Source organism: Lacerta agilis, chromosome 2, assembly GCF_009819535.1.
Source record: "Lacerta agilis isolate rLacAgi1 chromosome 2, rLacAgi1.pri, whole genome shotgun sequence".
In the NCBI taxonomy this organism is placed as follows: Eukaryota; Metazoa; Chordata; class Lepidosauria; order Squamata; family Lacertidae; genus Lacerta; species Lacerta agilis.
In genome coordinates, this window is record NC_046313.1 from 23852201 (window position 1) to 23876730 (window position 24530).

The 24530-nt window shown below is 44.0% G+C and overlaps 1 protein-coding gene across 3 annotated transcripts in view; it reads right to left on the minus strand.

Annotated features, from left to right (window-relative positions):
- Positions 1-24530, minus strand: part of SLC39A11 (solute carrier family 39 member 11) — a 249482-nt gene that overhangs the window by 34148 nt on the left and 190804 nt on the right. For all 3 annotated transcript variants that reach the window (XM_033138929.1, XM_033138928.1, XM_033138927.1), the window contains one exon: positions 17045-17114. In XM_033138929.1, the coding sequence (XP_032994820.1) occupies positions 17045-17114 (70 nt within the window). The remainder of the gene's footprint in view (positions 1-17044; positions 17115-24530) is intronic.

Consider the following 24530-nt stretch of genomic DNA (forward strand, 5'->3'; position numbering starts at 1 on the left):
ATCAGCTTTAATAAAACCTTCCAAAACCGTGGCAACAGTAAAGTTGTGTGAAGTCTTCCATTTCTATTTAAAGCATTGCAGAAGGTATGCTAACTGATGAGTCCATCACCTGTCTGATCCCTGATAATGGTCAGCACCTGGTATTTTTTTGATGAAGTGCAAGACCCTGGAAGTATGCAAGCAGAATCCAAACCTAAGAGCTGGATATTGGTTTTTAGTAGGCTATCCATCATCAAAACCGTTAGCATCCAACTTCTTCCCAGTAACCTGCTCTACCTTTGTGGCTCCACTCCAACATTTTGCTATGGCTTTGGTTCTGTTCCAAAAACTTGTCAAAAGAAATGCATGTTCCACCAAAGAACGTATTCCATGTAACATGTCTGACCCCTGTTCCAATCTAAGAGGGTGATTGAAATACTGCCTTGAAGTGGAGAGAACACTTGTCCAAAAAGCCTCCATGTATTTATGAGCCCCCATAAGTACTTAGAACAACAACAACAACAACAACAACAACAACAACAACAACAAAGGTAACGGACACCTGGATGGTTACGTCCAGTCAAAGGTGATTATGGGGTGCGGTGCTCAACTCACTTTCACGCCAAGGGAGCCGGCGTTTGTCCGCAGACAGCATTCCGGGTCATGTGGCCAGCATGACTAAACAGCTTCTGGCACAACAGAACATCGTGACGGAAAACAAGCGCACGGAAACACTGTTTACCTTCCCGCTGCAGTGGTACCTATTTATCTACTTGCACTGGCATGCTACTTGCATATGCTGCCCATCTGACTGGGATGCCCCAGACACTCTGAGTGGCTTCCAACAGAATATTAAAAACACAATAAAACATTAAAAACTTTCCTGAACCGGGCTGTCTTCAAAAAGTCAGATAGTTGTTTATCTCCCTGACATCTGGTGGGAGGGTGTTCCACAGGATGGGTGCCACTACTGAGAAGGCCCTCTGCCTGGTTCCCTGTAACCTCACTTCTCGCAGTGAGGGAACTGCCAGAAGGCCCTCGGAGCTGGACCTCAGTGTCCGGGCTGAACGATGGGAATGGAGATGCTCCACAGGTATACAATCCAGTCTACTTTGCAAAGATCTTTGCAGGTACCTTCTTTTTCAACTTTTGAACACCTGCTGAAGACTCTTCTACTATTCCAGGCCCATGCAGGCAAATAAGATTTCATCTTTTCACAACAGTTAATTGATGTTTGATTTTAACTTTTTGTGTTTTTTTATTGCATGATTTTACGTATTATTGTTGTAATCAGCTTTGATATTTCCCCCCCCCCACTTAATAGCAGTATAGAAATACTTTTTAATATATGAATATAAACAAGTTGAGCAGCTGTTCCTTGGGTGAAGCCAGCAGTGGAGAAGCCATTTGTGATAGTGGGACACTATACACAAGTTTGCCTTTAAAGATGGTCTCAGCTAGTGCAGAATGCAACAGCCACACTGATGATGGAAATCCAGAAGGTCTAACCACATAGCAGCCACTCTGGCCTGACAGTGCAGGCTTCCCATACATTTCCTAGTCCAATTCAAAGTGTTAGTTTAAATGTACAAAGCCTAGCATGGCTGGAAAATACTTGACAGAATGCTTCTGCTGGCACATACCTAAGTTCAACATCTTAGGCTCTCCTTCAAATACTTCCTCCGGCTCAGAAGGTGGTGACAAGGGAAAAGGCCATTTCACTTGTACACCCCCCCCCCCCATTTAAGGCACACTGAATTTTTCAACTTTCAAATTCCAAAAATGAGGAGTGCTAAAAAGTTGTAACATGACTTGGGAATTCAAAAAATATTTTGGTTAAATTAAAATTAAAAGTACTTGCGGTTGCATTTATTATTATTATTATTATTATTATTATTATTACATTACTTGACATTTTCAGAAGGCAAAATTAAAACTTCCTGGTTTTCCAAAAGCAGTTTATGTGTTTCTTCTTACTTAGCTTACCAAGCTAAATGTTGCCCAATCACAAAAATAGCAGATTTGAATTCCTCACACCCAACAACATATTCTTACGACCCCTCACTGAAGAAATTTGCAAAAATTAACTCCCTAAAATGACACCTACCCCCCCCCCCCGCACCCCACCCACATCTCCTCCCAGTGAGGCCAACATCACAGTCCTTTTGTCACCAGTTTAAGATGTTCCTAGACTCTCAGACATACCATGGGATGCGATTGGCAGATTTCAGAAGGCTGGCATCATGCTAATTTCTGAAGATGCCCTCTAGGGCAGAGGGTAGTGTGGTTTTAGAATGTCACAGCTATTGCTGTTGCCTTCTTTTTATTTTAAACTTTTGTGCATTTTAGTCTGCTGAGCCCCTCACCCTTTTTACAACAAAGGCGCCTTAAGAAATTTAAGAAACCTGGGGAAACAGTTAAAATGTGTCCGTGCCTTGAGCTTTTTTGCTTTCCATGAGGCTCCCCCCCCCCCCCAACAAAGGCGTTTTCTCTGTAGGGAAGTTAGCTTCTCCTGCACCTGCGTTTTACAGCTCTACCCGAACACTATACAGCTCTCTTGCTCGATCCAGTGCTGATTGTACTTCTTGAGTTTTTACTGCCAATCTGCAGGGTAAGGTGTGTGTATGGGGGGGGGAGAGGGGGGGCTCCCTATCAAAGCAGCCCTTCCACTTCCTCCGTGTGGGCTGTTGTAGAATTCAGGAATTCAAGCTGGGGTTTGATGTAAAGCGCTCCACCATCATATGGTTCCTTTTAATCAGTCCCACGAGGCAGAGGCATTTCGAGAAGGGTAAATCAGCTCATTTACAGACATGGTTTGCCCTTCTCTTTACCTTCCTTTCTGGAAGGCAGCCAGTGGCCGACTCATTCCTCTGTTCACATCTGGAGAGAGAACTCTGCCTGCATTCCACAGGTTAAAAGTGCTCAATTGGGCCATTCAGGGGCAGCTGCTCGGCGCGAGTGCAGTTTATTTCCTTCATTTGTGATTGCACACTCCCGACTTCGCACGTGAAGCGGAATGCCAGAGACTGAAGAGTGGGAAGAAGAAGAAGAAGAAGAAGAAGAAGAAGAAGAAGAAGAAGAAGAAGAAGAAGAGCAGGAGTTTGGATTTGATATCCAGCTTTATCACTACCCGAAGGAGTCTCAAAGCGACTAACAATCTCCTTTCCCTTCCTCCCCCACAACAAACACTTTGTGAGGTGAGTGGGGCTGAGAGACTTCTGAGAAGTGTGACTAGCCCAAGGTCACCCAGCAGCTGCATGTGGAGGAGCAGAGACGCCAACCCGGTTCACCAGATTATGAGTCTACCGCTCTTAACCACTACACCACACTGGAGAAGAGAGGACCAGATATTTTGGGCTGCTCAAGCGCCGCACAACCATTCCTTCCAGTTCCTATGAGCAGCCCCCCACCAAGGACAATGAGAACATGAGCACTGCCTTTCAGTTTCGTACAACTTTGTACAATTCAACACTGTAACGCATTAGGGAATTTTGTGGCAGCAAGAACGGCCCCTGCCTGCTAATCACTCAGTCGTTCTGGGTTGATGCTTGTCATTGACTGAATTTCTTTCCTACTGATAATGTCGGTTTGCTACTCAGAATCTGGATCAGATTCCCTGATATACAGTGGGGGTGTGTGTGTCTAACAGATCAGTTCATTTACTCTGGATTATTTCTAGAGAGACTTTAACAGAACTTCCTATCCCTAGTGTTATTTGTTCGTCTTTCTTTATAATAGGGAACTAAGAAGTAAGAGAACAAATCAAAACCCTATTTGCGAGCTTAAGAAAAGCAGCTTTGAATAAAATTATCTAATGAAATGGCATGTGATCCTCTTAGCAGGACAAGGAATGATCGAGCTAGTCTGGGGAACAGCAAAGGAGAAATTCAGCACAGAAATAACGCAGTGGGAAAATGTGAACACTTGGTGGCAGCAAAGAAACATCAAAGAAATACAAGATGTCAAAAGCAGCCTTTTCAGTCCATAAAAGGAGTGTGGGGGGGGGGGGGCTCCGCAAAATCCACAATACAGCCATACATTTCTTGGGACAAACCCTCATGTTCCTAAAATGTGAAAAGTTTGCTACGGTACTTCAACAATCTTCATCAGGCAAGATCCGACACAAAGAGCAAGGACAAGAAAACACTTAAAAAGGAACTACCAAAATAGAGGTTCCTGTACTTTTCAGCCTGTAATTTCCATCTCAGAACCGAGCCTACAAACTGACCTAGTGGCTACAAGGTAGGACTAATTTTTATACTTTCTCCCCTCTCACTCGGTGCTTTGTGTAACCTCTTGCCAGATGAAGATCTAAAGCTTGCTACTCTTTTTTTTTTTTTTATCGTTCCAGTAAAGGTATTGCCCAACTGCGGATAAAAGCGTCGAACACCAAAACCTTTATAGAGAAGCAACACTCAAACCAGGACCAAACTCCCACAAGCTCTAAAACAATAATCTCAAACAGAGGTGGGTCCTTGTAACCTTTTTATGAGCGAGTCTTAAAAGAACACACTGAAAATACTACAGGTGAGCTGAGAACTCTGGCAGGAGTGTTTTTTGGGATCCTGAATATTACATCCAGGATCAAAGGAAGGCTGAATGCTAGCTGCTGAACATCAGCCACTCCCTGTGGGAGTTGGTCCCTGTTAGAACAGAATGCTATTCCAGATAGGTCTTTGGTTTGATCCAACTGGGTTCTTCCTGGGTTCCTATTAGTTAACAGATTGCTTTTGCTATTACTCCTAGGCAGCTCAGTCTCTCAGGATTAGCAGCTGTCTTTCACTAGCTGAATCTGCCCTTCTCCAGTTGGTTGTGGACACTGAACTGCAAAATTTAATAGCTAGTGGACAAGAATCCTTTACAGCAGGGGTGGCCAACTCCCAAGAGACTGCAATCTACTCACAGAGTTAAAAACTGGCAGTGATCTACCCCCATTTTTGGGGGTTCAGGTCAAAGTTGTTGAGCTACTTTTAGGAAGGAGGAAGGCCCATTTTTAGGGGTTCAGGTCAAAGAAGTTGAGCTTGTTTGACGGAGGGGAGCCAAAGTTGTTGAGCATCTTTGGGGGGAGCCAGTGATCTACCACAAGACGTCCAGTGATCTACTGGTAGATCACCATCTACCTGTTGGACGTGCCTGCTTTACAGCACTGCTCATGAAGCTGCTCCAAAGTGCCTAGACTGCAGCCTGGCACTGCCCTGTGCTAAAGGAATCAGTTGCAGAAATGCTCATGTCAACACAAGCCACAAGCAGCTTTCTTCCTCCGCAGTGGGGGGGGGGGGAGACAAAGGCAGGTGAGCTAGCAAGAAGCTCCCTTACTGTACCCATCACTGGCAAAACCGAGAGGTGCAAAACCAATGTTGGGGCCCAGCAGCAGAGTGGAGAACAGGAGGACAAAGAACCTCAAACACCTAGCAGTGCCCTGGATAGGTAAAAATGACAGAACAGAGTTTTGCTCAAAGCAAATGAACAAGACAAGGGTCTGACTGGAAATTAGAATGTGTGACCAGAGCAGGATAGGAAATACACAGACACTCCCCAAAGTGCTACTCTATGATCAAACTCTCAGCTTTTAGTATTCAAGAAGTGCATTTTACCTCTGCCTAGTTTTGCAGCTGGTTCATTCATCTCTGTGAATTAGAAGACGAGTACAAGTACTGTACACTATTTGTACACTTTGGGCTTCAAGCAATACATTTTAAGTCTTCCAGTTTCGAAGGCAACCTCAGGGTTTACAGAACGGATTCATGCTCTTCAACAATTGGATAAGGCAAAACTGTGAGCAAGGAACTACTCTTCAAGGTCTTCAAAGGGTTCCACCCCCCCCAAAAAAACGCCCCTCTGATTTGGACAGGGAGTCCAAAGCTTGGTATTTAAGGAGCCACAAGGCTCTTTGCTGTTTCTTTCTTCTGCAAAACACTAACACACCTAAACCTCCGGGAATTACCGTAAATGTCTTGACTGCCCCAGATGCCCAGATGATCCCAGCCAGAAGTCAGTGATTATTTATTGGTGTTTATTTATTCAGATGGATCAATGTTATATACAAATCACAACAATGAAACCTGAGGTGGCAAGCAGGCAGCATTACTCACAAAGCGTTTCCTAGGCAGCAAAAAGTTCCATTATGCATAAGGTGCTTTCAGATATTTTTGCCTCATCGTGCTCCCAACTACCCTTGAGTGACAAATATACAGTGCTGCCGTGCTTTCACACAGAGGCATATAAGACCAGAGGCTGCAGTGCTGTTTTCAGCTTTCAGTTGCCCACAGTAACAGCTGCTGGGATGTTCATCCCTAACTAATACTTCCGATTTCCTCTCCTGCGCAGGAATCGCCTTCAGACGCAAGCTACCCAGGTGGTAAAGGAATTACATCCGAGCAACCACTACAAATAAATTGGTGAGGTCAGAGTCCAGGGCACTGTGAGGTACATAAAGGATTTGGAGCACAGGCCCGTGACAGAAACTTGTATGCACTGATTTCCATGTATGGGTGCCTCTGGACAAATTCAGATGATGAGTGGTTGGGGTCTCAGCCACCTGGTAAGCAAAACAACACAACACAACACAACACAAAACAGCACAAAACAACAACTTTAAATTGGAGGCAAAGGAGTCTCTGAACCTCCCTGCCCCACAATGCCCCTTGGTGAAGTTACTGGAATACCACTTCTTGATCTACCAAGACTATAACATAAAGGAAACGCAGCATTTGAAAACAGAAAGAGAGAAATTATGAGATTCTAAAGCCACATCTGACCACTGGGACATGAGATCTAGGAGTTCTGACCTTGTGAATCCTGTCAATTCTCTGAGCTAGAACGAAAGAGAGCGCATGCGTCAAAAGCGTGAGCCCAGATAACTCTCTGATTCTGTTTCCCCACCTTTAATATTTAGTGCTTCTCTCCCTCCTGCCCCACTCTCCTTCTCTCTTAACAATTTGAACTGGTCGGCATTTCCCTACTGCCAAAGCAAAGCTGCAGCTTCTTGTCTAGCAGCCTTTTCAGAATTTGAAGAAAATAAGACAGGTGTCCTTCATGCCTCTATGGAAGAATGAACCTGGAGAGTTTTGCACTCCAGCTTCCTCCTGCTTGACCACACAACCAAGCAGCAAGTGGCAATCTTACTAAAACAGAGCAGGAACAAAACTAGATGTAGAATGAAAGCTCATTACTGTTTCCTTAAAGTAAACCACAAGGGGGCAGCTCCACCATTTCTAGACTTCAAAGGATACTTCCTAGGTGAGGTGATGGGAATACTTAACTCCCTTGGTTTTACCTCTCCTCTACATCTAAAGCAAGAGTACATATAGGCAGTCCGGCATGCTATTTGCTACTAGAAGCTAACATGATGCAGCCTGTATCACCTCCCACAAACAAGTCAAAAATGCACTTAAATGTGAATGCTTGGCTTTTGTTATAACCACATGCAGGTACAAATATTTCCAGGATTAATTTAGCCATACATACATAATTTTATTTGTATGCTGCCTTTCCACAGTTCAAACCATGCTCAACATGGGGGAAAAAATGTGTAACTGCAACGTAACAAAGGCAGTCATAAACAATAAATAAAATATTAAAAATACACAACCAAACAGAACAATTTCCACATCAACCGCAGCAAGATACAAAATACAAGATACAAAGAAAGCCACTACACCCACCCACAAAAATAAAAAAAACCTCAAAAAACACCCCAGCCCAAAAGCCTGTCCAGCAGCCTCAGCTATTGTAGCTGGAGTCAGTCTTCCCAGGCCAAGTGGAAAATGGCCTCCAAGAAAGGGTGCAGGTCTTCCAAGACTCACAGACAAGATGGTTTCTCTCTTTCTCTCATTCTAACAGTTGTTAATTCTCATGTCAAGTTCATTCCCACTCCCCCCCCCCCCTCCAGCCAACATTCAGATCTGCTGAGGTGCATATGGGTACGATTTCACATATTCAACATAACTTTGTTAAGCTCCCTCCGTGTGTTGATCGCATGAAGGGGCAAAGAGTGCAGAAGGGGCTATGGGCCCTCGCTTCTTTTTGTTAGTGTGGAGAAGCCTTTGCACATAGATTCTCATGTGTCACAAGCAAGCCTGAATCCCAGAACTCTGGTTGTGCATGGTTCTGGGCCTGGGGAAGGGAAGTTGTGTAGACGTCTGTTCCCAGTTTCCGACATCCACATGGCTAGGACTGGGCAAGAGAGAGATGCAGTGCCTTGCCCCTTCAGACAAGCAACATTAAGATCATAAAATCGTATGCAATGCAGGAATACGCAGCTGTCCCACACGGGGATCGAACCTGCAGCCTTGGCATTATCAGCACCACTCACTGACCAACTGTGCTATCCACATGAGTCTGCAATTCTAGGCAGAGGAGGTGTATACATATAGGAAACGTGTAAAGATTCACACTGGGACAGCGAGGGACACAACTATAATGAAATGAAATGGACAAGAGAACTGGACTTGCCCTGAGAAACTAGGGGGTGAGAAGAGGAATATGCTGAACACTTGCCATTCACTCTTTTGTACTTCTCTTCGGGAAAACTTAAAGAACTCTGCTGTTTCCCCCCAGCCTTTTCTCTTGTTCTGATGCCATGTAATGAATGAATGAATGAATGCTGAGGTCTACTCCTTCCTTGATCTCACTGCATAAGGAAGCTGACTAGCAGGAAAGAGTAGGGACAGCAGAACCTGCAAAGGAAAGGGGAGTGAATGCTAACCAGAACAGCAATGTCTTCTAGCCCCGATGCTCCTAAAGCACTTATGGGGAACCTGTGTGGCCCTCCAGATATTGCTGGAATGCAACTCCCAGCATGCCTGACCACTGGCTATGCAAGCTGGGGCTAAAGGGAGATGAAGTCCAGCACCATCTGGAGAGATATAATATCAAATTTATATAAGGGATGTATGGTTTAGGGCAGGCATAGGCAAACTCGGCCCTCCATATGCTTTTGGCCTACAACTTCCATGATCCCTAGCTAGCAGGACCAGTGGTCAGGGGTGATGGGAATTGTAGTCCCAAAACATCTGGAGTTTGCCTATGCCTGGTTTAGGGTGTTTTTCGTATATTGTACATATTCATATATTGTTTCTTCCTACACGTTTTTGTGCCTTTTTTCTTTTCTTTTTCTCTTTTTCTCTGCATCACTTTATTTCTTTGCAACCGAAACCCCTTTTCAATAAAAAAAAATTAATACAAAAAGGGTTGATAACAAGGGATGAATATCCTACAGACTGTTCAGCACTTTGCACGGACAATCAAATAGGGCTCCCCTCCATTTCCAGAATTATATGCTGCTGTCTCAGAGAAACCCATTTTTTCCCCCTGCTTTTCGGATCAATGCCGTAAATGCACCTTACGGGAGCTATTAAAGCAAAAGTCAGCTTTCCAGGGTACGTATTTATTAACCAAGCTCCCCTTAAATTGTTTTTTACTACAAGACCAGGTTCTTCCATTCTCCCTATCTCAACTCATTTCAGAACCAATGAATGTTAGATTAAGATGAAGTATCACACTAGGAGGGGAAAAAGTTTAAGCGCAGCTTAAGCGGTGGAGGGGTGAGTGCTTTTCTTGTATTCAAATGCAAATGCAGCTGAAGAAGAGAAAAAGAAGAAATTGATATGTATTTTACTCCACCTACCCAATTTGGCTTTAAAATGAACAAGTATCAGCCCTACGAAGGGACTCGGGTGGCACTGTGGGTTAAACCACAGAGCCTAGGGCTTGCCGATCAGAAGGTCAGCGGTTCGAATCCCCGTGACGGGGTGAGCTCCCATTCCTCGGTCCCTGCTCCTGCCAACCTAGCAGTTCAAAAACACGTCAAAGTGCAAGTAGATAAATAGGTACCGCTCCGGCAGGAAGGTAAACGGCATTTCCGTGCGCTGCTCTGGTTCGCCAGAAGCGGCTTAGTCATACTGGCCACATGACCTGGAAGCCAGTTAAGCGAGATGAGCGCTGCAACCCCAGAGTCGTTCGCGACTGGACCTAATGGTCAGGGGTCCCTTTACCTTTACCAGCCCTACAGATAATGCACGTCAACGCTTGCCATCAGTTGGACCTGCTCTTGACTGGGCTCGTGAAGCCAGCCATGAATCACAGAGCTGCTGGAGGTCATTATCATATTGGGGGCTTGGCAGAAAAGCCCTGCTCACAAGTAAAATCAAAAATTCTTTCCAGTAGCACCTTAGAGACCAACTGAGTTTCTTCTTGGTATGAGCTTTCGTGTGCATGCACACTTCTTCAGATACACTGAAGAAGTGTATCTGCTCACAAGTGACAGTCTGACAGCATCTCCCCCCCACTCCCCCCAACCATCTATTTAAGGCAATCCCCAAGTGACAAAACCTCTCTGAAATTAAGGTTAATCCTTGATCCTTCCACTAATGTTAGGCAAGGAACTGATAAGATCTGTTAATAAATTGTTATAATGGCAGGCTTTTAGCTGTGAAGTCTGTGAAGAAATGTTGCATTTATTCATTCATGCATGCATGCATGCATGCATCCATTCTGTTGATTCCACCCCCAGGAGCATATACAGTATGGCTCTTGTCCTCCTCACCTCCTCATTTAATCCCCAGAACAGCCTTGTGAGGTAGGTTAAGCTAAGAGGCAGTGACTAGCCCAAGGTCACCCGGAGAGAGTAATGGTAAAGTGGGAATTTGAACTCTGGCCTTCCAGGTCCTAGTCCAACACTGGCTTTCAATTTGTGTGTGCATGCATGCGCACACACAAACAAACACACAGATGATGTGAATCATAGAATTGTAGAGTTGGAAGAAACCCCAATGGGCCATCTATTCCAACCCCCTGAAATGCAGGAATCTCAACTAAAGCATCCATGACAGATTGTTATCCAACCTCTGCTTAAAAATTCCCAATGAATTGGATATTCAGCTAGTGACTTCACTTGCCCTTTAAACTGGACGGCTGCTTCCAGTCTATCTTGCTCTATCTTATCCAATAAAGGTATAACAGCAGCCCCACCATGGGCAAGACTCCAAGTCGCTTGGAGTGATTTTTCATAGGGGTGTATGGAGAAATGGTGAACCCTCTAGCCCTCCTTTCCTGCACTGCAGTATGCTACTGAGAATTGTAATAAACCAATACATCTTTAAGGCATACAACATTTCCCTATATGCTAACCCAGAAAGACATTTGACTCCAAGTTGGCAGGCTGCTTGTCTCCTATTTCCAAGCTCTACTTTAGCCACCCATCTATTCAAGGATCGAGGGCAAATCCAATGTTTGTTGTTTTGTATTTTTAAGAAAAAAATGTTCTGGTACTCACCATGAAGTTGTTACAGCAAACGTCACATTTTTAAAAAAATGGGTGGGGGGATTGGGCCGGTACTGCATAGCCTTGCGCCCCCCCCCCCGGGGGGAGGGGGTAACCACTGGGCAAATCACTTGCCTTGCTAATTCTGACTCCGTGGAGCACTCAGACTGGGTTGGGAAGTTGCACGTACTCTAGTTCTCAAAGTCGAGGGGCAGATTTATTTTTATTTATTTTTTAACCATCAGAAGCATCTGCTTTGGAGGTTTCAATCCTTGGGGAAGCAGCTCTGTGGAGCTTGTACTAGGAAAGGAATGGTACATTAACCCTCTTCAGTCCCAGGAGATAGCCCTCCTCCTCCTCCTCTCCAAACAGGACTCATTTGCAGCAAATCTTTGGCACTAAAATATTGAGCACTAGAAGACTGAGAAGCGGAGCATGTGGAAGTGGGCTTCCTGCAAAATTAACTAGTGTTTCATTTGAGTCGCCTGCAAAACTGGTCTCGAGGCTGCCATGGGATATATATATATATATATGCTGATCCCCAGAGTTCTATCACTGTCTTCTCCTGCTGAAGGAATCGTCTTCGGAGGGTGACCTGGAGCTCCCTGAACCAAACACTACTGAGCAGCAGCCAGTGTCAAGGAGCCATAAGGCAGATCTGCGGGATCCGTGGCCCTCAGAGGACATGGCAAACCAACCTCCACCTCAAGACATGGATAGCCTCTTCGTGGAATTGGAGGTGGGTGCTGAATAGTTTCCAAGCCTTAGGAAGCACAGATGTTTTAAGGCAGGCATGGCCAAACTTGGCCCTCCAGCTGTTTTGGGACTACAACTCCCATCATCCCTAGCTAACAGGACCAGGGAATTGTAGTCCCAAAACAGCTGGAGGGCCAAGTTTGGCCATGCCTGCTTTAAGGTGCAGTTTCAGTTGGCTGCCAAACTGCTCAGCAGAGAAACAATGACTCCTCAGGAGAAATATGATACTCATAAGGAAATATATCAAATATGTTCTAGGCACAGAGAGTTGGAATAACCTCTTGGCAGCCATTTCCTGATCTGTGCACTCCTGCCCAGTCACTGAAGCCCCCTAGGTTTGGACTGCCTTTAGACCAGGCATAGGCAGACTCCGGCCCTCCAGATGTTTGGGACTACAATTCCCATCATGCCTAGCTAACAGGACCAGTGGTCAGGGATGATGGGAATTGTAGTCCCAAACAACTGGAGGGCCGGAGTTTGCCTATGCCTGCTTTAGACCTTGCTTCTCATGCTGCCCCTGTGTTTGAATGTCAGACTGCGATTCTGGTACTTTCCCCTGCTCTGCCTGCCTGTCACCTGAAGCAAGACAATTGCACCAAAAAAGGCACACTGAAATATTGAATTTTAGCACAGAGCCCACACGCACGATCTCTCACCCCTGGACTGAGCTCAGGGACACCCAGTTTTGATTGGCATCAGAAGCTGGATTTGCGCAGGGCTGATTGATGGGGCCTTATGTGTCATTCACAAACCACTTCCTGGAGTTCTGCTTGCCAGGTGAGAACGTTCTTGGCAGGGGAAGATTGTGTGAAAAAAGTTCCCTTCAGGTGCTGGTTTTTTGGTCATTGTGTAGCTGTTAAGGGCACAAGAGCCCTAAAAACAATCAAAAGGTTACCTAACACCCCAGAAACCTGCAGATTCCAAGGCTATTTCTCATTGCCCAGTTACTGGTAGGTAGCCGTGTTGGTCTGCCATAGTCAAAACAATTTTTTTTAAAAAAAAATCCTTCCAGTAGCACCTTAGAGACCAACTAAGTTTACACAATGTTAGAAGATGAGCAATTAAATAGTCCTGAGATGGTATGTTTGATGTTGTTGGGGCCAGTAATGGTGTTGTCCGGGTGTATGTGGCAGCAAAGTTGGCATCTGGGTTTATTGCAGGCTCTGGTACCAGTGTCCATGTTAAGTCCTGTTGTTGTATTATTGTGGGTGAGGAGTTGTTTAAGATTGGGTGGCTGTCTGTAGGCGATGAAAGGTCTTCCTCCCAGAGCTTGAGTAAGCAAATCTCTTTCTCAATATGTTTGCATGTTTGAATATGTGAGATTAAGTGTTTGACTTGAAAGCTAGAATGCCTGGAAAGAGTCAGAGCTTTTACTTAAGTGTCCTCAAGGCTTTGGTATGACTTTCCATAGGAAGTCTGGTTATGTCCCTCTTTGCTGAGTTTCCAGAAAAAGTGTAAGGCTCATTCATAGAGACACTTTATGAGCAAAACTGAGGAGCTGAATGTGAGTCTGCTGTTTGTAATGCATTGTTTTGAGAATTTACCCCTTGCAGTTGGATTGGAAATTTAGTGGGCTTTTTGCTATGACTTTTTATGAGCTACGTCAGATGATAGAAGAGGCTGCATTTACATTTCTGAAACAAATTAATCAACAAGGAACAAATTACGTCCCCACATTTTGCTCTCTTGCTCATTCACAAATTAACCTAATCAGCAGATATGAACAGCGAAGGAGATGTTTGTGCCTCGGGATAACAGATGCCAATTAAGAACAGATAGTAAAAGTCATGTTAATTTTCCATTCTAAATATCACCAGAACAATCTCACAGCCTTGATGGCAGCAAAATGAACAATGCAGCAGGAATGAAAGTGCGGAACGGCTTTCGATGTAATGGCTCCTTTGAAGTCTACCTTGCCTAAAGTAATTATTTAAAACTGGAGAGATCCTTGTTTGCCGTTTTTAAAAGTTCTCCCGAGGAGAAAACAACCTGTCTCCGTGGCTCCAAAAGATGGTTAGAGAAAGAGAGAGAAAAAGTTGTGAAGACCAATAATAAAAAAGTGGTAACACAGAGCCTGGATTCTCAACGTGTAACAGCAAATCTCCTTTAGAGTGCCCTCGTGGGCCACTGGCAGGGAAACCAGGATGTCATCCTAGAAGTTCCAACTCGATTTTCATGTATATATGGCCCAAGGGATGCAATGCTACCTTTTTATATTTAACTCAGAGCAATATCTTTCTTACCTAGAAGCATCGGGTAAATATCTGCTCCCTAGCCAAGATTCACTTGCTAAACGCTGCATTACTCTACATATCAAAAGGCTTTCAAAGGGTAACTGGAATCAAACAACCCAACAAGGAACCAATGGTCACAAGCACGTCAGTAGGGAGGGGTAACATATTTCTGGAGCTGAAGGAACAGGTTAGCAAAAGTATGTTTTTAGTGCCTGCACGTTGTTGTTGTTGTTCAGTCTTTCAGTCGTGTCCGACTCTTCGTGACCCCATGGACCAGAGCACGCCAGGCACGCCTATCCTTCACTGCCTCCCGCAGTTTGGCCAAACTCATGTTAGTAGCTTCGAGAACACTGTCCAACCATCTCATCCTCTGTCGTCCCCTTCTCCTTGTGCCCTCCCATCTTTTCCAGGATGTCTTCTCTTCTCATGAGGTGGCCAAAGTATTGGAGCCTCAACTTTAAGATCTGCCCTTCCAGTGAGCACTCAGGGCTCATTTCTTTAAGGATGGATAAGTTTGATCTTTTTGCAGTCCATGGGACTCTCAAGAGTCTCCTCCAGCACCATAATTCAAAAGCATCAATTCTTCAGCGATCAGTCTTCTGATCAGCCTGCACACACACACACATTAATAACTTAGCAACTGTGAGAAGTTATGCAAAAGAACAAGGATGATGAAAATTGTAGCTGACAAGCCACTACCTATCTGTGAGAAGAAATCAAACAAACCTAAGGCACTAGCTGTGAAACTGTAACATCTCACATGCTCATCTCATCAAGCAACACAACATCCTGCGCCAGCATCACACAGCTCTAACATCTGTCACACCCAGTTCCAAGACACCTTGTCCCTGTAGTCAGTTTTGCAGAGGACAAAATACATTGGAAGTGAGAACACAGGTCAACCCACAACTAATAAAAATATCCATGTCAGGAGCTATGATGTTCAGCATGAATTGTTTGGCCAAACTCTTTATTTATATGCACCATGTTCAACAACTGTAATTATTTTGATACAACAAAGAATTCTAGGGAGGGGGGGAAAAACAGTTTTGTTCGAAGGAAATCCTTTCTTACCCACTTTCCCTCCAAGGGATGCTTTAAAACAACATTTTAAAAAAGTAGCGCTTTTAGTACTTCATGTAGCATTCCTTTATACATAAAACATTAAAAAATGAATGCGTCCAAAAAGTATAGTGGAAACCCCTTCCATGTATGACAATTGGTCTTAAGATGCCAGCAGTACAGATTTCTGAGAATTCTCTCATTTCAATAAGCAAATTAGAGTGTGGATCGTTTTTTAAGGTTAGTCATAAGCAAGGCTGAAGCAATATTACCTCAACAACATCTGGCATACACGACTATGCTCTGTTGTTTTCCTTTTATTGATTGCTTAAAGCCCAGCATTGTGCGAGAAAGAAAGTGCATTTCAAGATATGCTTATTACCAAAAGACCGTTATACCCAGCAGACACAGACAAGAGACTCACAGCCATAAGAATTCTGCTTCCTGGGGATGCTAAGGGCTTACCTTTTCCTGCTCAACAACATCCTTTCAGAGGTGATGTCAACAGAACTGCACACAATATTCATATATTCATAGCACCACGTAACAGTGTTATGATATTAGTGCTTATGTGAAATTAGGATTATTATATTTTTGTACTTGGCACTTGCTTACACTGAATCACATTTGCCTGTTTACTGTCACAGCTCACCTTGTTTGCAGATATCCTTTTGAATATCCCAGCATTCCCTTTATGTTAAAATCACCTTGAACAATTTGGTATAACCAGCAAAGTAGACTACCCCTAAACCACTTTCCCAACCTTGGGCCTCCAGCTGCTTTTGGACTACAACTCCCATCATCCCTAGATGGTGGAAATTGTAGTTTGAAAACAGATGGAGACCCAAGGTTGGGAGACACTGACCTAAACCATTTATGAACAAGTTAAAAGGCACAGGTCCCTATCAGGAGGATCCATAGACCCCTGGTACCAAACTGTATGGGAAACCACTCTGTTAGAAAAACCATCCAAAAATTGAAAATATCATGGGGACAAAGACAGCAAGACACCTTCGCTCTTGCGGGGCTCCCCCTTTGTCACATACACAGGCCAACAAGACAATGATCTATCCCCTGACTACAAATCAATATGGCGAACAACCCAGCAACACTCCCCTTTCACACAATCAAAACACACTGCAACCAATCATCAGCAACCAGCAACGCCCTGGGCTCTTTGATCTCTTGCCCCTATCCACGCGACAAAAAAGCACCAATCATTTACTCTTTAAAGAAGGAAAGTTTACGGTCTCCCTCACCCCCCCTTCCCCTTCTCTATTTTATCCTCTCTCTTTCCCCCCACTTTTCTTACCCTCACAACCCCACACTGACTACAACAAAAATGTCTCAAGTTGACTGTAGTTGAGCTGAAAGAAAGACTCTACAATTTGAAAATAGAGACACTGAATGTACTCTTGCTACTTATGGAAAATCTTATGGAGGGGGGGGGGCTACACTTTCTACACTCCTCCTTTGAGATAACTGTCTATTTATTCCTATTTTCTGTTTCTTGTTCCTTAAGCAGTTACTGACCCCCAGAGGACTCGAGGCGGGCCACAACTTGAAAGCTGTTTGTTGCAACTTGCAGGGTGACGTTGGGGGTGGGGGTTTGGGGTCAGTTTTTCTTGGAGAGCAGCTGGAAAAACACTACTGCCTCCTGCGTTTTCTTCCCCAAGGAATTTGAGGAAGCACCAGTCCAAACTCTTCAAAACACCACAAGGAAGATGTCACTTATGCATAGTGAACTTACCTGGCACTTTCAAAGGTTGCAGATGCTGACTTCCCAATGGCACCAAATCCAACACCAACAGCCAAGCCCTCTGAAACAGAGAAAGAACACGGTAAGCTAGTAACCTAGCAAGTGGCTTAGCTTATAGATGGACATCCTGCATAATTCATTCTCACCCACTTTAGGATTTGGCCATGCAGCCCTTGAGTTGAAAAAGGCTCCCCACCTCATTTTTATACTTTATATGTCCTGTATAAGGATATGACTTGTTGAGCTTGATTTTGAACTTGTGGGTCTACTGAGTAACACAAGATCCATTTGCTGCTGCTGCTGCTGCTGTTGTTGCTGTTTTATTATTTGTACCCCGCCCATCTGGCTAGGTCCCCCAAGCTACTCAGGGCGGCTTCCAACAAATATTAAAATACATTAAGATGTCACAGATTAAAAACTTCCCTAAACAGGGCTGCCTTCAGGTATTTTCTGAATGTCAAGTAGTTGCTTATCTCTTTGACCTCTGATGGGAGGGCGTTCCACAGGATGGGTGCCACTACCAAGAAGGCCCTCTGCCTGGTTCCCTGTAGCTTTGCTTCTCACAGTGAGGGAACCGGCAGAAGGCCCTCGGCGTTGGATCCCAGTGTCCGGGCTAAATTATGGGGGTGGAGATGCTCCTTCAGGTATACAGGACCAAGGCCGTTGTCTTCTGCCTCTCATCTCCTATATATTTTGGAAAGCTGTTGGCCTCTGTCTGTTTTCTATGCATTTTGACACCTCTTAAGGTATTGTAAACAGATTTGCATGGTGCTTCCTGATATGAAGGAACAGGTTTTTGCCCATACAGTATATGGATATAATTGGACACCATTTTGAATCAAGATGGCAGATTGAACCTGTCAAAACATCACTGATTTTCATTTCACTTTTCATTTGTATACTGCCTTTCTATAATACTATATACAAGGCAGTTTACAGCAACAACATATAAAACAAAGAACATTGTATCTGATCCAATACAAAAAATCATAATAAAACATAACTTTAAAATGGAATGACTTGTATCAAATAAACAGTCAACAAGCTTTCAGAATATAATAGTAAACAATAAAATTAACTCTCAAAACGTCAGCAAATAATAATTAAACAGAAATTTACTCTTAACAATCACAATAAATAATTACTAAACTATGATCTATAAAAATAACTGCAAGTCACAAAGCATAAAATACCACAATCAGTGGTTTTTTTCCTGAAAAAAATGTTTAGGGGTACTCTCATTTTCCTAGCATCTTGAAATACTGCCCCTCAATGAGGCCAAACTTAGATTCACAAAATGTTTAGGGGTATGTGTACCCCTGCGTCCCCCCAGAAAATAAACAACACTGACCACAATACATACAAAGCTATGTAAAAGGATCAAACTGATAACCACTATTTCAAAACTGCATTGAATTGTTTTGGTTTCTTAGAATTACCAAGCAACACTGTACACTTTCCACTAGTTAGTTGATAAGGGACCTCTCCTAAACAAAAGCATATAACAGTTCCACAGAATGCAACTAATGTCTGTTGGCGTAGAAGACCAAATATCTAAATATCTAAATACAGTGGTACCTTGGTTCTCAAACTTAATCCATTCCCGAAGTCCATTCCAAAACCAAAGCATTCCAAAACCAAGGTGCACTTTCCCATAGAAAGTAATGCAAAATGGATTAATCCGTTCCAGACTTTTAAAAACAGCAATTTAACATGCATTTTACTATCTAACGAGACCACTGATCCATAAAATGAAAGCAATAAACAACGTCCTGCAGTCACACAATCAATCAATCAGTAGCTGAACTGGGTTCCACACAGTCACAAAAACAAAACACAAAGAGCTGCAAAAACAAAAACACAAAATAAATAGCAAAAACAGATAGACCTCAGTGTAACACTCAAAACGGAAGTGTGGCACTCAAAAAGTAAGTGTGGCACTTAAGTCAGAAGTGTAACACTCAAAACGGAGCACGTTCAGCTTCCGAAAAAAGTTCGCAAACCAGAATACTTACTTCCGGGTTTGCAGTGTTTGGGTTCCAAGTTGTTTGAGTACCAAGGTGTTTGAGAACCAAGGTACCACTGTATATCAACATCCCTTTGTTTTGCTTAAAAGAAAATGGCATGGCAATCTTAAAATCACTGGCTCTTCCCTTGAAGTATTGCAAAGAAATAACACCGCAATCCGCAGGAAGCTAGACATATTTAAATCAGGTTATTCTAATTTTAATTGCAACCAGACCCATTCTACCAATTTCCATGATACTTAAATGCAGCTAACTTGAACTGGACCGAGGCCTGAGAATGAAAGACTTACCGGTAAAGGGGGGTGGGGGCAGAGAACAAGACAAAAAGCAATGAGCGTTGTGGAACCTTAGAAGATTCTGTTGGCTTTTACAATGCCTCAAGGCTGTTTGTTGTTTTTGCTAACAGCGTGGTTACACTTCTATAATTAACCTTCTGAGAGTGCAGTCAGTTGCTGCCTTTACTCTAATGACTCAATTTTATCAGCTTCCACACAAGCAAATAAGCACAAAATATTTAGGCACAAGGACTGCTCTTTCAGTGAAACATCACTCAATACAAGATAGTCTTAGCAAGGACCCTACAGAGCAAGAAATACTGTGCAAGGCAATTTGTTTCACTGGGCCAAATAACTTTCCTTTTTGGAGGTACTGGATAGCTCAGTTGGTAGAGCATGAGACTCTCAATCTCAGGGTTGTGGGTTTGAGTCCCACATTGGGCAAAAGATTCCTGTACTGCAGGGAACTGGATGACTTTTTGGGGTCCTTTTCAACTTTCCATAGGTTTTACAATTCTATGATATTCAAAGCATCACAGTAGCATTGAAATCAATGATGTAGCACTAATATGGTGGAAAAGAAGCATGGTGAGTCTGGGCAGGGCAGAGTGGAAACTATTCATGTGCCATCTTCATTGGCATTCTGCCCACCAGGAGACTCCAATGGTAGGCAAAGGCGAAGATGAGCTATTAGGTTACATAGCTATGGAGTCATATTGGTGTAAGTCTCTATCTGCACTGGCTATGGCTATGGCTGTGTACACAGTATACATCTATATCAAATTTTTAAGTGTGTTGCTACTTCCCAAAGAATCCTGGGAACTGTAGTTTACCCATCCCCTACAATCCCTAGCTCTTTTACCAAACTACAGTTCCCACAATTCTTTGAGGGAAGTCATGCACTCTAAATGTATGGTATATACACTGCCTAGTCCTCTAGGACTAAGTACCCCGACCACAGCATCAAATTTAAGACCACTATTTCACATCTCAAATGTTAACAGAAAATAAATAAGACTGGCTCCCCATCCTCTCCCATCATATGAAAAAATATGAGTAAAATAGCATGTCCTGCTATATGCTGTGAATATATGTTAAGTTTGCCTGAACCTCCTTGGTTTTTGTTAATATAGCCATCCAAAACTAGTCTTAGGCTGCCAGCCTCAGAGACATGGGAAACAGGAATCCACACTAAAGTTTTAGGCCATGTTAACTAACACATATGAGACTAATTTTTGCCATGTGCCAGCTTTGTGGATGTTTTAATTATTGCAGCGTTCAGAGCTCAGTATGTTCTAATAGAAGCTTCACTAGCAGGTGCATTTACATCTCCACAGGGCATAAATCAGAACTGCCTTAATTACAATTCATGTAGCTACTAATGGGGAGAAGGAAGCATTTAGCCCTCAAACAGGTGCAGGAAATCTGACAACTGACTTCATTACGTGCTTTGGGCTTTGTCCCCAGAGGTGAGTCTTGAAGCCACTCCTAGGCAATTGACTCAGTTCTCTCCTTGGTTCATCCCACTTCCAGATGCTTCTGTTTCCTCCTCAAACCATCAGTCCCTTAAACTACTTGAAGCATCTTCACACCTTTCAAACAGCGGCTATTCAGAGGAATAATTACTAGTGACGCAACCTTTTCTACAAATATCAGTTGTTTTTAAAAAAGAAGTGTTTGTGTTGTTATCATTCTGCCTCCAGCACCACATGAGAGAAGGAGAGGAATGAATGAATGAATGAATGAATGATAACTGTAGCACTGAGAACCTCTTGATGTTGGCATGAAAAACGAAGCTCAGTTGAGACAGAAGCAATGGCCAATTAAGACAGCAGACCAATGCATATTTCCAGAAAGGCTCTAGACTTCACCTTTCGGAGGCAAAGATATTACAAGACTGGAAGGGCGAAAACACCACCCACTGTTCTGCAGTCTGAAGATCTCGCTGCCCTTTCTGCATTCGAACACATGGCTTATCACTGTCAGTCTTGTTTAGATACCTATTTGGACATATAGCACTGTGTATATTAATTTACACTTTTAAATTGGAAATGACGGAATATTCTTATTGTAAATGTCAGCTGGAAATGGAAAAGAGACTCTTGCAAATGTCTCTTTGTAACCGCTGGACTCAAGGATATGCGTAGCATTGAATAAGCATTAGGAGTTCCAGATACTTTAATGTCTAAGATACAGAATGGGCTCTGCAGCCTCTACACTCCAGCCCGGTTACATCTTTCACCCACCATCACTCCTTAGCTGCTATCCTTCCTTCAAGTCCCTGTCTAAATTTCGAAGTGTGTTAATTGCAGAATTAACACAACTGTAGAATTGTAGGACTAGCAGCCGCAGTGACTTCTCTTGCAATAAAAATGGTGCTGACTGCATCTTCTCCCTTCTCATAATGAAAATGGTACTGGCTAGGTCTGGTGCTCCAATATGGGGTGGCAATTGATGGGAGGCACAGCTGGAGACAGCAATGCTTTTGAATAGCAGTTGCTGGAAGCCACAAAAGGGGAGAGTGCTCTTGTGTTTGGATTCTGCTTGCTGTTTTCCCACAGGCATCTGGTTGGCCACTGTGTGAAAAGGATGCTGGACTAGATGGGGCATTGGCTTGATCCAGCTAAAGCTCCTATGATGTTCTTAAGTTTATTCTTCTGTCCTTAAGAGACGACTCCAGAAGGGGGTTCTTCTTGAGACTCAAGTCTGGAAATCTGGACTAAAGGGAATTGAAGGGAAACATACACAACTGCCTCAACCAATAGCAGCAATTCCAATGGCTAAGTGCTCTCTTGAGCATCTGTCAGAAAGAAATCTTGCAACATGGCACGGTTACAAAATGAAATAGCTATTGCAACTTGCGATTTGCCCCTTGCGATTGAAGTAACAGACATTATTCTTGAGGCCAGTGTTAAAAATGCTGCTTTAAATTTAAATAAGGACAGCAAGTGAAAATACAATCAGATAAATCTGCAAGGTGCCTGTGAGGAGAAAGAAAAGAAGCAGGCAGCCCACCCCTGCCAAGAGGAGGTGGTGCATTCCCAGCAGGGGCAGGGGTCTCTGGCCTCAGCCCTGTTCTCTTCCCGCCACCAATGAGTAAGAGATGTCTATCTGAACACCCCTCCAATGCCCTGAAGAGCCCCACTCACTCAGGGCAAAGGCTCATCTAGTATAGCATTCTGTTGTCACAGTAGCCAACAAGATGTCTATGAGAAGCCCACAAGCAGGACGTGAGCACAACAGCACTCTTCCCACTTGAAATTCCCAGCAACTGGTTTATGGAGGCATAGTGCCTCCAGCAGTGGAGGGACAAGCTATCCATCACAGGCGAATGCACGCTGATAGCCTCATCCTCCAACCTAGAGTCTGGATAGCTCAGTTGGTGCAGGGGTCAGCAAACTTTTTCAGCAGGGGGGCCGGTCCACTGTCCCTCAGACCTTGTGGGGGGCCGGACTATATTTTGAAAAAAGAATGAAAGAATTCCTATGCCCCACAAATAACCCAGAGATGCATTTTAAATAAAAGGACACATTCTACTCATGTAAAAACATTCTGATTCCCAGACCATCCACGGGCCGGATTTAGAAGGCGATTGAGACGGATCTGGCCCCTGGGTTAGAGTGTGGTGCCGATAATGCCAAGGTTGCAGGTTCGATCCCTATAAGGAACAGTTGCATATTCCTGCATTGCAGGGGGTTGGACTAGATGATCGTCAGGATCCCTCCCAACTCAACAACTCTTTGATTCTAAATCCTCTTTCAAAGCCATCCAAATTGGTGGCCATTACTGCTCCCCTGTAGGAGCAACTTCCCCAGTGCACTGTGTGAAGAAGTGGCCCTTGAAGAACAATGGCGGTGGGGAGGGAGCCAAGTTCATTCCATGTCAAACTGGCCCATTTGCTAATATGATCGCATGCAGCTTCAGTTGCCCTGAAGGTGAAAATAGGGACAAATGAAGAAGAGAGTTTAGGGTGGGAAATGGTGATTATCCAGTTGGAATTTCCAGTGAACCCAGGTAGCTAGCATTAATGAAAGTCAAATGCGAGCTGCAGCTACATAAGATATGTAAAAGGGGGGGAAACTGAGCTCAGCAGATGGTGCAGGATGGGATAACTGTGTGTTGGGCAAGAGCTGCCGGGTGGAAATGGAAGCCATGACGGTGTACCAGGTGTGCTACCAAAGTGCAAATTAGGGTGGTAATTGAGAGCAGAAACGGCCTGCGACAGCATACTAATTTCATTCATGAATGTGCAAAGTGAGGCTCTGGAAAGACAGGTTCCACCAATTATTGCTGCAGAGGGAGATCTCCCCAGACACATGGGGAGGGGAAGGCAGAGACTGGAAGAAATGAGCCTGGTGAGCCTGCATGATACTGCATGGACAGCCTCTCCAGGAAAAGAGGGGTCTACATAATCATAGGCTTGGAAAGAGCCTTGAATACCACGTAGACCAAACAGTCTGATCAGTGCAGGGTCTGCTAGCATCCCTGGGGGTTGGTTGTTCAGATTCCACTTAAATGCCTCCATGGAAAGGGATCTGATCACCTCCTGAGGAAACCTTTGTACCGTTCAACACCTCTTACCATTGGGTGCCAGAATCCCTTTTCTCTGCAATATCCACCCACTGGTTCTCACCTTGCCCTCTGAAGCAACAGAGAATAACTCTACTACATCTTCTTTCAGATATACGGAGGTCACTTTCACATTCCCCCCAGTCCATCTTCTCTTCTCCATGCTGAACACACCGGGTCCTCATTGGATTTGGTTTACAGCCTGCTCACCATCCTGGCCAGCCTCCTCTGGACTCACAATAGGGTGAGTTGAGAAGACTTCAGAAGTGTTATCCGCTCCCAGTTAGAAGTATGATGTAGCTGTTCATCTAATTAGATAATGGGCCCAGTTCTTGACAGTGCTGCTAAGATATCTAGGAACCCATGAGGATGAAGCCAATGCCTGTCCAAATTAGTTGGTACTGCCATCAACCTCATTGCTTCCTCACATTAGGGTGGTACGCAAGCATCATCTGTATCCTGCAAGGTTCCACATAGGACCTGGGGCTGCAATGGAATTGGGATATAATTTTCCCAAGAGAGCTGAGGAAAGACTAAAGAGCTTGGCAAGAGTCAATTTTGCAAGCTCTCCTCTCCCTGAAGAGAAGAACAACAAAGATAAGAGGC